This window comes from Egretta garzetta, unplaced genomic scaffold (genome assembly GCF_000687185.1).
Source record: "Egretta garzetta isolate BGI_Z169 unplaced genomic scaffold, ASM68718v1 scaffold571, whole genome shotgun sequence".
Taxonomy (NCBI): domain Eukaryota; kingdom Metazoa; phylum Chordata; class Aves; order Pelecaniformes; family Ardeidae; genus Egretta; species Egretta garzetta.
The window spans coordinates 292,140-303,308 of NW_009258622.1; the positions used below are offsets into that span (position 1 = coordinate 292,140).

Consider the following 11,169-nt stretch of genomic DNA (forward strand, 5'->3'; position numbering starts at 1 on the left):
TGGAGGAACTGCTGCTTTTGCTGCTGCCAGATCCATTCGGGCTCGTGACCCTGGTGCCCGGGTAAGAGATGCCCTGTTCTAGAGCAGACTCGTGCGGCCAACTGAAGACTGTGCTTGCTTCAGAGCCTCTGTTGTGTGTTTTGCCCTTTGCCTGGCATCGGTACAGCTGATGTGTTTAATGACCAATTGAAGGTGCTGATTGTGTCTGAAGATCCTGCCCTGCCCTATATGCGTCCACCTCTTTCCAAAGAACTATGGTTTTCAGATGATCCCAATGTGACGGAGACTCTGCGATTTAAACAGTGGAACGGCAAGGAGAGGAGGTACGCATCACTTACGGGTAGCCAGGACGAAGGAGAGTGTTCAATGAAAAGCTATCGATGATCAAACTGTTCTTGCGAGGGAGCCGCTGCAGAGCTCTGAAGGTCCCCAGCATGCTGTGTGGGCAAACCACTGGGTAGATTTCTGTGTTCGTGCCTGCTATGATGAGAGCCCTGAGGTGTGCGTGTGTGTCTGTGTGCGTTGTCGCTAGGCTGACCGAAGAAGGGACAGAGCGTTGCATGCTGTGTGCAGAGCTTGTGTGTGGTTTTGCACTGGAGTAGTGACTACTTACCTTGTGGAGTCCACGACGTTGGCTGTGGACTCGTGGCGCATGGCTTCCCAGAGGTGCTGAGATGCTACAAACGAGTCAGCCGAGCACTAAGGAGCAGGCTGAAAGGTGTGGCAGTGCTGGCGGTTGTCAAGAGGAGTGCTGCTTCGCACGTGAGAGTTAGCTCAGTACTTAATACCTCCTGAATCTTGCTGTGGTTCCCTTAGACGGACACCGCCACTGGCAGAAATCCTGTGAAATAAGTTAATAGCAAGGGTGAGGGTACAGCTTCACAGTTTAGAGCAGAGCTCCAGGGACCCTGGATCATATTTGCTTCTTGTGACTGTTGTGATAAAGCCTGACTGATCTAAACCCTTGAACTTCAACACTGTGAAGACCCTAATTCTTAAAAATAGATAAATCAAATTTCTGGAGCTTGTGATGGATGCATAGAGTTGTCTTTGTATCACCGGTAATTGCTGAATAGCTGGTACCACAGAGAACGTGGAACCTGTTTGATAATGGAGCTTTTTGCAGTATATATTTCCAGCCGCCGTCATTCTATGTGCCTGTCCGTGACCTGCCTTTTGTAGAAAACGGTGGAGTGGCAGTTCTCTGTGGCAAGAAGGTGGGTACAGCACTAGCTGTTGTTCTTCCCGAGCAGAGCCTGCGCTCTAAGCTGAAACTGGACGGCTGTAGGTGGTGGTGTGGAGGGCTGGCTGAAAGAATGCCTACAAGTTTGGGGAAAGTGTATATGATGAAGCAGGGACTATGCTAATCTTAAGGACAGCGTGAGTGCAGTTTGAAAACGTGGGAAGCTATGAGGAGTAGTAGTGAGCTGAGGGAAGATAAGGAAGAGGGAAGGATAACTCTAGAGTTTGGGCATGGGACAAGAATACATAGAGCTTAGAGACAGGGTGTGACAAAATGGGAACTGGGCTACGTGTCGGTGAGAGGGTGAGGTACGGAGAGTCGAGCGATCCGAGTAGTGGGATATAATGTGAGCAAGAGCATTGTGCAGAAGCAGCAGGAAGGTGGAAAACTTTATGGGGAGGCTTCCAATATGTTTGCTTCCTCAATTTTTTATACATTGCTAAAATAGGATTTCAATGATTCCTCTTAGTGCTGAGCTATGCTGCATGTCAGTCCATTTCTTAGACTCGGATCCTGGGAAAATCAACCTGATCTATGATAGCTGCCAAAAAAGTTGTCTCAGTTCGAGTCTTCTCCCTTACCCCCTCCCAGCCCCGCTAAACTTAAAGGTGGGAGAACATTATGTCCAGGTTTGCTTCTCTAATCAATAGTCTGTGCAGTTTAACTTGAATGCCCTACATGGAAGCCTGAGCTCTCCTGCTTGTTTAATTTTGCAGGTTGTGCATATGGATGTTAGAGGCAACATAGTGAAACTCAGTGATGGTACCCAGATATCCTACGACAAATGTCTAATTGCCACTGGTAAGCTGTTGGATTTTTTTCTCTTTGTTCTTTGCCTTGTGCCAGGCTTTTTATTTCAGCAGCGTTCGCCTGACAGGGAAGTTTCTGCAGTATGTGTCAAACACTTGGCAGAGCTGTCACATGGAGGGCAGTCACACAGCCAGCCATGCCATTGGGTTTTTCGCCTGCCTCGCATCAGCCAGCTTCTCTGGGATGTTCAAAGTTTTGCTCTGAAATTCAGCAGGGAAGGAGGAAAAGGTGACTTCCTTAGCGGCTCAGTAAGGGAGCTCCTGTGCAGGCCAGCCTCTTCAAATCCTGCCTGCAGCAGTAGCAGGCAGAGCAACCGGCTCTTGCTTGGGCAGAGCACGGCTCCAGCCTCTATCCCTAGCAGTTCTATAGCCCTCTGTGGTTGAAGCGGAACTGGCTGTCTCCGGTCAGTGGAGCAAGGTGTATAGCACCAGATCCTGTTCCCCTGGGTACCTGTTGGGTCACTTGCTGCTTGCACAGAAGGTTTTTCATGTTAAAAACCTGGACAGCAACAGGGAATAGAGCTTGTTGTAACAGTTTGGAAAGCCCAGGCCGGGTTAAAGATAGCTTTGCATCATCTTGGATAGCCAGTGACATGGCCGTGGTATCATTAGTGTCTCTCTCCCCCTCCTTGTCCTCAGGTGGTTCCCCAAGGAACCTGCCCGCCATTGAAAGAGCAGGAAAAGATGTGCAACGACGGCTGACACTGTTCCGAAAGGTAATCTCCAGGTGCTGCTGGTGAGGTTGAAAAAAATCAGAGCCACTACCGCTATTTTCAGCTTTTTAACTCTTCTGCTTTGGGTCCAGGACAGCCTTGCCTTGGCAGCTGCTTCCCTCAGCTGGTAACCAGGAGTCCATTTGCTAGTTATTCCTTTTCCCCAGGCAGGTAGAGTCTACTAGAGCACTCCACTGCTTGCCTCGGGCCTGAGAGCTCTAATAATGTGTAACTTCTTTTTTTTTTTTCTCTCTAAGTTTCCCTCCTGTATGACTTTGCACCTTCCAGGCCTTTTAAAAGCAGGAGCAATGTAAGCTCTGCAAGTCAGTCTGGACTGTAAGCAGTGTGTGCCTTCAGGACCATGAGGAGACACAGGAAGCTAGCGTAGTACTCCAGCCTGGCACCCCTCTCGAATAAGTGTATGCCACAGTTCTGCAGCACCTGGGCAAGAAGTTGGCCTTTGGCCTGAGGCAGGAAAGAGACTGCTCTCAAGCTCTGAAATTTTAGCTGAGCATGAAGTTGAGTGTTCGCATTACCTCTTGGATTGGCTTAAATAGTTTTCTGATGAGCTAATAACCTGATATCCGTGCCACCTTCGTGGCATTTCTTCACCTTCATCCTGTGCCTTGGGACAAAGTAAATAAAAGAAGTGGAAATTGGTCAGTGGCCGTCTTGGTTTTGCTGTAGAGTTGCTTTTTGTTGACATGCTCTACTTTCTTGAAAACATGGGATTTAGAACAGGCATGTAGCCTTCTCCGTAGCCTAGTTCAGGGAATGAATAGGAGATAAGAAGCCATACGGGAACCTCTCTGCTCTGTGCTGGAATTCCCCTAAGGTCTGGTCTGCTCAGCTGTGGGAAGGCAAAGATGGGTGACATGAGCTGTGGCATCCCTGTGGTACTCTAAGTGCTGCAGTACGTTTGTGTCCGGAAATTTCATTGTAATTTAGGGTTAAAAAAAAGTTAGGGGAAAATGCAGGAATCTGAGATTGTCTGGACAGGGAAAAGCTTGCACAAACATTAGGAAGCCAGAGAGTTTTTTCTGTGCAATAGATGAACAGGAGGAAGAAGAAACATGTTTCCCTTTCTAAGCTGGGGAGAGAGTTGCCCTTATTTCAAAGGGAGAAATTGGAGAAAATTATCTTCTGCTGCCATTCCTGTCTGAGGATATTTGAAATGGGAATGAATCTTCTTTCAGATTGAGGACTTCAAAAGTCTGGAGAAGATTTCAAAAGAAGTCAAGTCCATCACAATTATTGGTGGTGGTTTTCTCGGCAGTGAGCTGGCCTGTGCTCTGGGAAGGAGAGGTAAGCATGCTTCCGCAGGCAGCTTGTCTTCAGCTGGCACCTTGACAGATGAGGTAGACTTTGCACGTAAGCAGCCTGACACGATAAACTTCCTTTTCATTTCCCAACTGCTGCGTTTTTTGCACAGACGTGTGGTTTGTCTGGAATAACCTTAGTGCACGTGTGGTTTGTTGGCTCTATGGCCTGACGTGGTTTTCCATCTTCACTCTCATTAGCAGCCCCCAGTCGTTAGCAGGTCAAGCAGCACCTGACCATAAAGGTTTTTGTAGGTTGGGCTCCCTGGCAGCTCTGCAGGCCAGTGCATGTTGCAAAGTCATTCCACCTTGTGAAAAGTTTTATTTGCTCTCTCAATGCCAAAAGCCACCCTAAACCTATTATTTCAAAGTGGTTGTGAACAACTGGATTCTTACTGTCAAGTGCACGCAGCTTTTTGAGTAGTGTCTTTGTGGTAATTTTTCTAATGAGGGAAGTTTTCTCCAAAGTCCTGAGCACGTTACTTGCAAGTCTGCTGTCTGTTACCCTAGAGTTTGCAGGAGTAAGTGATACAGGGGCCAGTCACTTTGTGACTCCTGCGGAAAATCTGGGAGCCAGAACTCCCAGTTTTGGAAACTTCTGTCAAGCACCTTGCGTAAAGTAAAGCATATGCGTGCATCCTGAAGTCTGTTCTGCCCCTTATCCATGGGTGGTAAGAAGCCTGCTCTTTGCTTCCCTTTCAGCACGAACCAGAGGCCTGGAGGTGATTCAGCTCTTTCCAGAGAACGGCAACATGGGCAAAGTCTTGCCTGAATATCTGAGCAACTGGACCACAGAGAAAGTCAGAAGAGGTGAAGCTGCACTTCAGTGCTCCTCTGCGAGTGGCGGAGCTGTGGTGTTTAGGCCAGTGGCTGTTGTGTAGCTCTCCCTTGTGAAATGCAGTGCTCTGCCGGTGTTGTCAGTGGAGTCTCAGGAAGACTGGGCCCCTTGCAAGGTGGCCTGGGTGCAGAACAGAACATGTTGCAGTTCAGGCAGCTTGGGTAGCTCTGAGCTGCCCTGAATCTCTGGCTTCTTAGCAGTTCCTCTGGGAAAGCCAAGCAAATATGCATGCTGATGCCAATGAGATTTTCCCTCTGGCTGTTCCCGTGCAGAATGATCCCTACTACCATACTTGCGAGTTACTTTAATGGCCTCTGTAATCTGGAACCAAAGTTGTCTTACGATAACTGCCCGTTCTCTTCTGAGTTGCTGTATCCTCAGATCATTTTACTCGTTACTGCCTAATGCAGTCAGCCTGGAGTCGCTTGGAGAGAAGCGTTGTGTAGCCCCGTGCCTTACGCCCTCACTTTGAAGACCAGCTGCTGTAGTGTTTAGCTGATAATGTCAGAGATACCTTTTTTTTTTTTTTTTTTCCCCCCTCCCATTTGGTATATTAAGTGCCAAATATATCCCTGTGCATTGGTAAGTGGAGTCGGAACAGAGGGAGAAGGGATATAGTTGGGGCTGCAGATTGCAGGGCCTGATAACCCACAGGTCTGAGTTGCTTTGTGTACGGAAGCTGCCTTGTCAGACCCCTGGGTCTGGCTGGGACAGAGCAGTAGGTAATTGAATGTCCTTAGTGCCCGAAAACCTGCCTCAGGGAGTTCTTTTGGATGTGACGTTGTCCTCGTGTGAGATACGTACTTTTGATTGTCGTTTGAGTAGCTCTTTCAGCCTTTTTAGCTGGGTTTGTTTCTCCTCGTGCTTCACTCAGAGCTGTACTGGCACATGCAGCGAAGATAGGGTGGTCTCCCTCTCGGTCCCTATCCTGGCCCCTGCTCTGCCTTACATCTGTTTGCACCAAAGATGCCTGCCTCAGCTGAAGTCTCTTTACCCCTGAGCAAGCAGTTATGTTTCCTCTGTTTGTTTGCAGAGGGCGTTAATGTCATGCCTAACGCTGTGGTCAAGTCTGTCTCTGTCTCTGGCAACCGACTGGTGATTAAACTGAAAGACGGCCGAAAGGTAAGTTTAAAAGCAGGGAGAGGGTAAAGTTTGCAGAGGCATTGATAAAATTAAGATAATAATTATGAATTCCCAAACAGGTAGAGACGGATCATATTGTGGCTGCGGTAGGGCTGGAGCCTAATGTGGAATTAGCAAAGTCAGCTGGGCTGGAGGTGGACTCGGACTTTGGAGGGTTCAGGGTGAATGCAGAGCTGCAGGCACGCTCCAATATCTGGGTGGTGAGTACGTGCAGAGGAGTTTTCTGTCTGCTGGTTACGCTGGTGCAACCAGAATACACGGAGTTCCGGGGGTTGGTACACCTCGATTAGGTGAATGGGGCAAAAAATAGCAAGTAACGAGACCAGTTGTAGCGCAGATCCTGCCGGCAGCCTGGGCTCTGTTCGCACACTTCGTTGCTGTGGTAACGGCTGTGCCAGTCTTTGAATATTTATGCTGTGTAAGAGGAGTTGGGGTAACCTAAAGATAGCACGGATTACTCTCCTTGCGTAAGAGTCCCTTTGGTGGGAGTCGAGACTCTGATTCCTCTGGAAAAACACACCCGATAGTGTCTTATTTTCCAAAGATCGGTGAAAAATGCTGAGAAATTGGGACTTTTGTAGCCTGGGGAGTGGGATAAGGTGGTGGTTGCGTTTGGGGTTTGTCAGAAAAACTCCGTTCATAGTTCCACTTTGTTCTCTTCCCAGTGCCTGTTTTGTGCATTAATTTAAGCTAATGATGTCAATGTTCAGTCCTCACTGAATGCTTCTTCTTAAGGCAGGGGATGCTGCCTGCTTCTATGATATCAAACTAGGTAGGAGACGTGTGGAGCACCACGATCACGCTGTTGTGAGCGGAAGATTAGCTGGCGAAAACATGACAGGAGCTGCAAAGCCCTACTGGCATCAGTCCATGTTCTGGTAACGTTGATTTCGGCTTTTGGTATTTCTTACTTGGCCACGTTGCAGGAGCTGTGACAGGATAGACCTTGGAAAGCTTTCTGCTTCCCAAGTGCAGTCACGCTACTTGAGCAAATACCTTGTACAGCTTCTTGTTCCCAGAAGCTCAGGGATGAATGGGAGGGCATCTGAGCGTTCGCTGCTCTGCCCTGACCTCTGAAATATTTTTCCTTCCTGCAGCTCCCATTCAGCGAAGCAAGTAGCAATAAAAAGCAGCCCCTTCCTCAAAGCAGGCTCGTTTACAGGTTCAACCTAGCAGCAGCTTTCCTGCTGCAGTTATCTGAAGTTTCCCCGCACAGTCTGTTGTGTTGAACCTTTGCTGATGAGCTGAACCGATGCATCGCTGCATCCGGGCGTGTACATGAAAGGTTGATGTTTCCCAGAGAGAGGTATCAAGGAGACCGCCAGTTCTGCTGCATCTTTGTGAAGTCCTGTTTAAAACAAACCACCAAACACTCCCAAACAAACAAAAAGTAACACAAAAATCCCAAGCCTGCTACTTCAAGATCAGTAAAGTTAGCAGGAGTTTAAATATGGGGAAAGGAGTTTTACCTTTCTTGGAGAAATCCCCTCAAAAATAGCTGTGCCTTGCTGTCATTTACCTGAACCCTTGGCCTGTACCGCACAAACCCAGAAGAGTTTCTCACTTGCCTTTTAAACGAGGAGGCAGAAGCGTCCATTTCAGCTGGGGGGGTTTTCTCCAGGATGCCCTGACCGTGACATGGCTGCAGGCAGCTGGGGGGCTGCGCGTTCTGTTGTGTTGGCAGCGTTACCTCTGGGGCTTTGCCAGCCCTCGCTGGGTGAGGCTGCCTTCTCCTCTGCTAAAGAGCTGGCAAACAGCAGCAACTCCTCGTGCGGTTTTTCAGGACGTTCAGGAGCCCTCCCGAGCTGTCACGTACCCACTGCTGGGTGCCCAGTCTGGTTAGCTGGTGCATTACTGGTGTTCCTTCGGTAACCCCAGTCCGTGCTGGAGGGTTCTGGCCAGAAAGGTAGTGGTGTACGTATCAAGAGATCCAGATGGGTTTGAGGGATGCATTTATTCCCTCAGCACGGTTGGGAACCCTTTGGACGTATTGCACTTGGCTGGGCCCCAAACCACAGCTGCTTTGACCTTAAGTATTCTAAGTTTTTCTTCAATGAACTGGTTTCTTCCGAAACCCACGGCCTTGGACTCGCTGTGTCTCGAGGCCGTGTTCCACACTAATGTGCGCAGAAGAGACTGATGCGTGTCCGCCAGCCTGCGTGCCGTGATCTCCCTCGCACAGCGCTGTCCTTAAGGGTTTGGGGCTGGATGGAGTGCCCTTGGATTTGTCGCGCTAATGCTACAAAGGATGATTTTCTTTTTCTGCTTGGTTCCTAGGAGCGATCTGGGCCCTAACGTCGGGTACGAAGCCATCGGCCTTGTTGACAGTAGTTTGCCAACGGGAGGAGTCTTTGCTGAAGCAACCGCAGAAGACACACCGAAAAGTGCAACGGAGCAATCAGGTAGGGCTGTAGTCACGCTTGGGAGCTGCCTCCGTGCACGAAGGGGTTTGTCTCTCGCCCTGTGTCGCGCCCACAGAGTCGCTCTGCTCTCAGTGTAGAGCACCAGGAGGCATCAGTCTGTTTGCTTCTTTTCTAGACCCAGCTTGAAAGGCTGCTTTTGATAGGAAAATGGGACGAAAGCATCACGTTCCCCCAAGAAGACATCTTGTAACTCATTTACTAAAGTTAACACTCTTTTTTTTTTTCCCCAGTGGCCCTTAATGTCCTCCATAGCAATAAAACGCGCGGGTTTTGCACAAAAGGGACCGCGTGGATCTAAGCGTATTTATTCTGTATGCGCTGCCTGGAAGGAGTGGGCTGTTCTGGCTCTTGCCTTTGGTGATGGAAGTTGGGAGTGGTCAGTGTTGTGCTTCATGTTAGGACGGCTTCGTTCTGGTGTTACTGAAACTCAACTTTTCCTGCACACAACTCGCTCAGAGAAAAACAGCTCAGTCTCGTACAGAACCCTGCTCTTTAGTCTGCTTTCACCGTCACAGGCAAAGAGCTGCTGCTTTTTGGTTGATACCTCTTCTCTTTGCATTAGGGACGGGGATTCGGTCAGAGAGTGAAACAGAAGCAGAAGCCTCCGAAGTTCGCGTTTCTCCAAGCGTTTCACCAGCGCCTCAGGTTCCAAAGCAAGGAGAAGATTATGGCAAAGGTGTCATTTTCTACCTCAGGGACAAAGTCGTGGTAGGAATCGTGTTATGGAACATCTTCAACAGGATGCCTATTGCTCGGAAGGTCAGTACGGGACCGGCATGCTGAACAGCGAGGCTTGCTTAGAGTGGGGATTTCCTTGTGGAAAGATCAACCTGCCAGTTTAAAAGGAGGATAAATAAATGCAGGCGCTCTGTCTGGAGCAGAGCTGCGCAATATGCAGTGGCAGCCCTGTCTGGGGTGAATTATGGGAGAGGTCCTTGCGCTTTTCCGCACGTGTGTTCAAAATTCTTACAGAAACAACTTGAGTCAGGTTTATGCTTCCAGCCTTGCCTCTGGGTGGCTGGCGCCGCAGCTGTAGTAAGTACAGGCAAAAATCACATGTGCCTGAGCATCGGGGTGAAATGTCCTGTTCTTGTGCTGCTTTGTCTCAGTCTCATTGTCTGAAAGTTAGGTTTGCGAGCTTAATCCCCTTACACTGGCTCAGTGCAAAGAGACCGGCTCATCTTCCGAGCCGAGCTGTCACCTTTTGAAGACACTTGTTCTCCCCAGCTGTAAAGGGAAACGCAGACATCAGAAACAAGTCCTACAGGCACAGGGAGGCTGGTTTTAACGCCAGCCATTCCTGTAGGCAGACAACGCTACATTTAGGTCTCCCATATCAGTTTGGCCATAGGAAGTCCATGGAACGGCTTGCCCAGAGAGGGGGTGGAGGCCCCATCCCTGGGGACATCCAAGACCAGGTTGGACGGGGCTCTGAGCAGCCTGATCTGCTTAAAGGTGTCCCTGCTCCTGCAGGGGGCTTGGGCTGGGTGACCTTTAGGGCTGCCTTCCAACCCAAACCATTCTATGATAAGTCCTGTTGTCGTGTTGTGGACTGCCGAAATGGGTGAGTTGTCATCAGCAGAGCTTCAGAGAGGATCTCAGGAATTCATCGCGTTGGCTGGTGGCCGTGTGCGGTCTTGCAGCTCTGCTGGTTTATAGGATGTGCAGGTGTTCATGCCTTCCTCCTTCCCGCAGATCATCAAAGATGGCGAGGAGCACGACGATCTCAACGAAGTAGCAAAGCTTTTCAATATCCACGAAGACTGAACTCCAGAACAGGAACACCGCAGTAGGAGTGAGTAGGGCAGCGGGGGCCACGGGCTGTGTGCACCCCTTCACCTCAGACGCCTTCTTCTGAGCGCTTGTGAATATTCCCAGCCACCTAGAGTTCCGATGTTTGCACCAATAAAGCTGGGTTGTTCTAAGTTAAAGGGCTTCTTCCCGTGCCTGCCTGTTGCTGGTTTCGAAAGGGGAGCGCGCTGCCTGCTGCTGTCGGTTTTTCCCTTGTGTCCACCACGGAGAAGGCTGTGGAGCTGCCTCTTTTCTTGCAGCCCTTCCCAGCTGGTGAGCTTGCAGTCCTGCTGGGCGCTGCAGGGAGGGCCGTGCTCTCGGCAGCAAGTGCTGCCTTTGTAGGAAAATCACATCCCGACAGGATGAAGCAGTACGTGATGCGGTGGCTCCCACGTAAGCTCGCCTTTGAAGGCAGGTGCGTGCTCCAGCCTGGAGTCCGGTGTAGGATGGGGTCTAGAAGGGATGGGAGGAATAAGGAGAGAGGCTTCAAGTTGTTAAGGCGGGAGAGAAGGGACTAAATTCTGAGAGCGACAGAGCAGGCGCACTGCTGCAGGTTTGGGGACCCCAGGCTGAAGTGGGTGGGGAGAGCCAGTCACTGGTGGTGCTGGATCCAGGGCGGGGGGGGATGGCGGGGCTATCAGCTCTCCAGCCACCACGTGAGGATTTGGGTGCTTTCTGTTAACACTGAGCTCTCGGCCCCCAGCCTTGCTCTGTTCCAGGATGAGGTGCAAGCGTAAATGTGAGAAGGGGTGCGGGATTGCTGCTGCAGGGAGGGAGAATCCGTTAGAGAATCACAGCTGAGCTTGGGCCCCGGGAATCCCAGGCCAGGATTGGAGCTTGTGAGAGCGTGTGCTTCTGTTAGGCGTCGGGAGCCGAGCCGGGGATCTCGC

At 50.1% G+C, this 11,169-nt stretch overlaps 1 protein-coding gene across 1 annotated transcript in view; it reads left to right on the forward strand.

Moving 5' to 3' along the window:
* Positions 1-10,502, forward strand: part of AIFM1 (apoptosis inducing factor mitochondria associated 1) — a 15,910-nt gene extending 5,408 nt beyond the window's left edge. Inside the window, exons 5-17 of the mRNA XM_035903674.1 lie at positions 1-61; positions 193-323; positions 1,127-1,217; positions 1,960-2,044; positions 2,692-2,768; positions 3,962-4,070; positions 4,787-4,894; positions 5,956-6,044; positions 6,125-6,265; positions 6,801-6,943; positions 8,343-8,467; positions 9,051-9,247; positions 10,184-10,502. The exon at positions 1-61 is cut by the window's left edge and continues 15 nt beyond it. Coding sequence (XP_035759567.1) covers positions 1-61; positions 193-323; positions 1,127-1,217; positions 1,960-2,044; positions 2,692-2,768; positions 3,962-4,070; positions 4,787-4,894; positions 5,956-6,044; positions 6,125-6,265; positions 6,801-6,943; positions 8,343-8,467; positions 9,051-9,247; positions 10,184-10,255 — 1,429 coding nt within the window. The 3' untranslated portion in view covers positions 10,256-10,502. The remainder of the gene's footprint in view (positions 62-192; positions 324-1,126; positions 1,218-1,959; positions 2,045-2,691; positions 2,769-3,961; positions 4,071-4,786; positions 4,895-5,955; positions 6,045-6,124; positions 6,266-6,800; positions 6,944-8,342; positions 8,468-9,050; positions 9,248-10,183) is intronic.
* Positions 10,503-11,169: the final 667 nt, after the last annotated feature.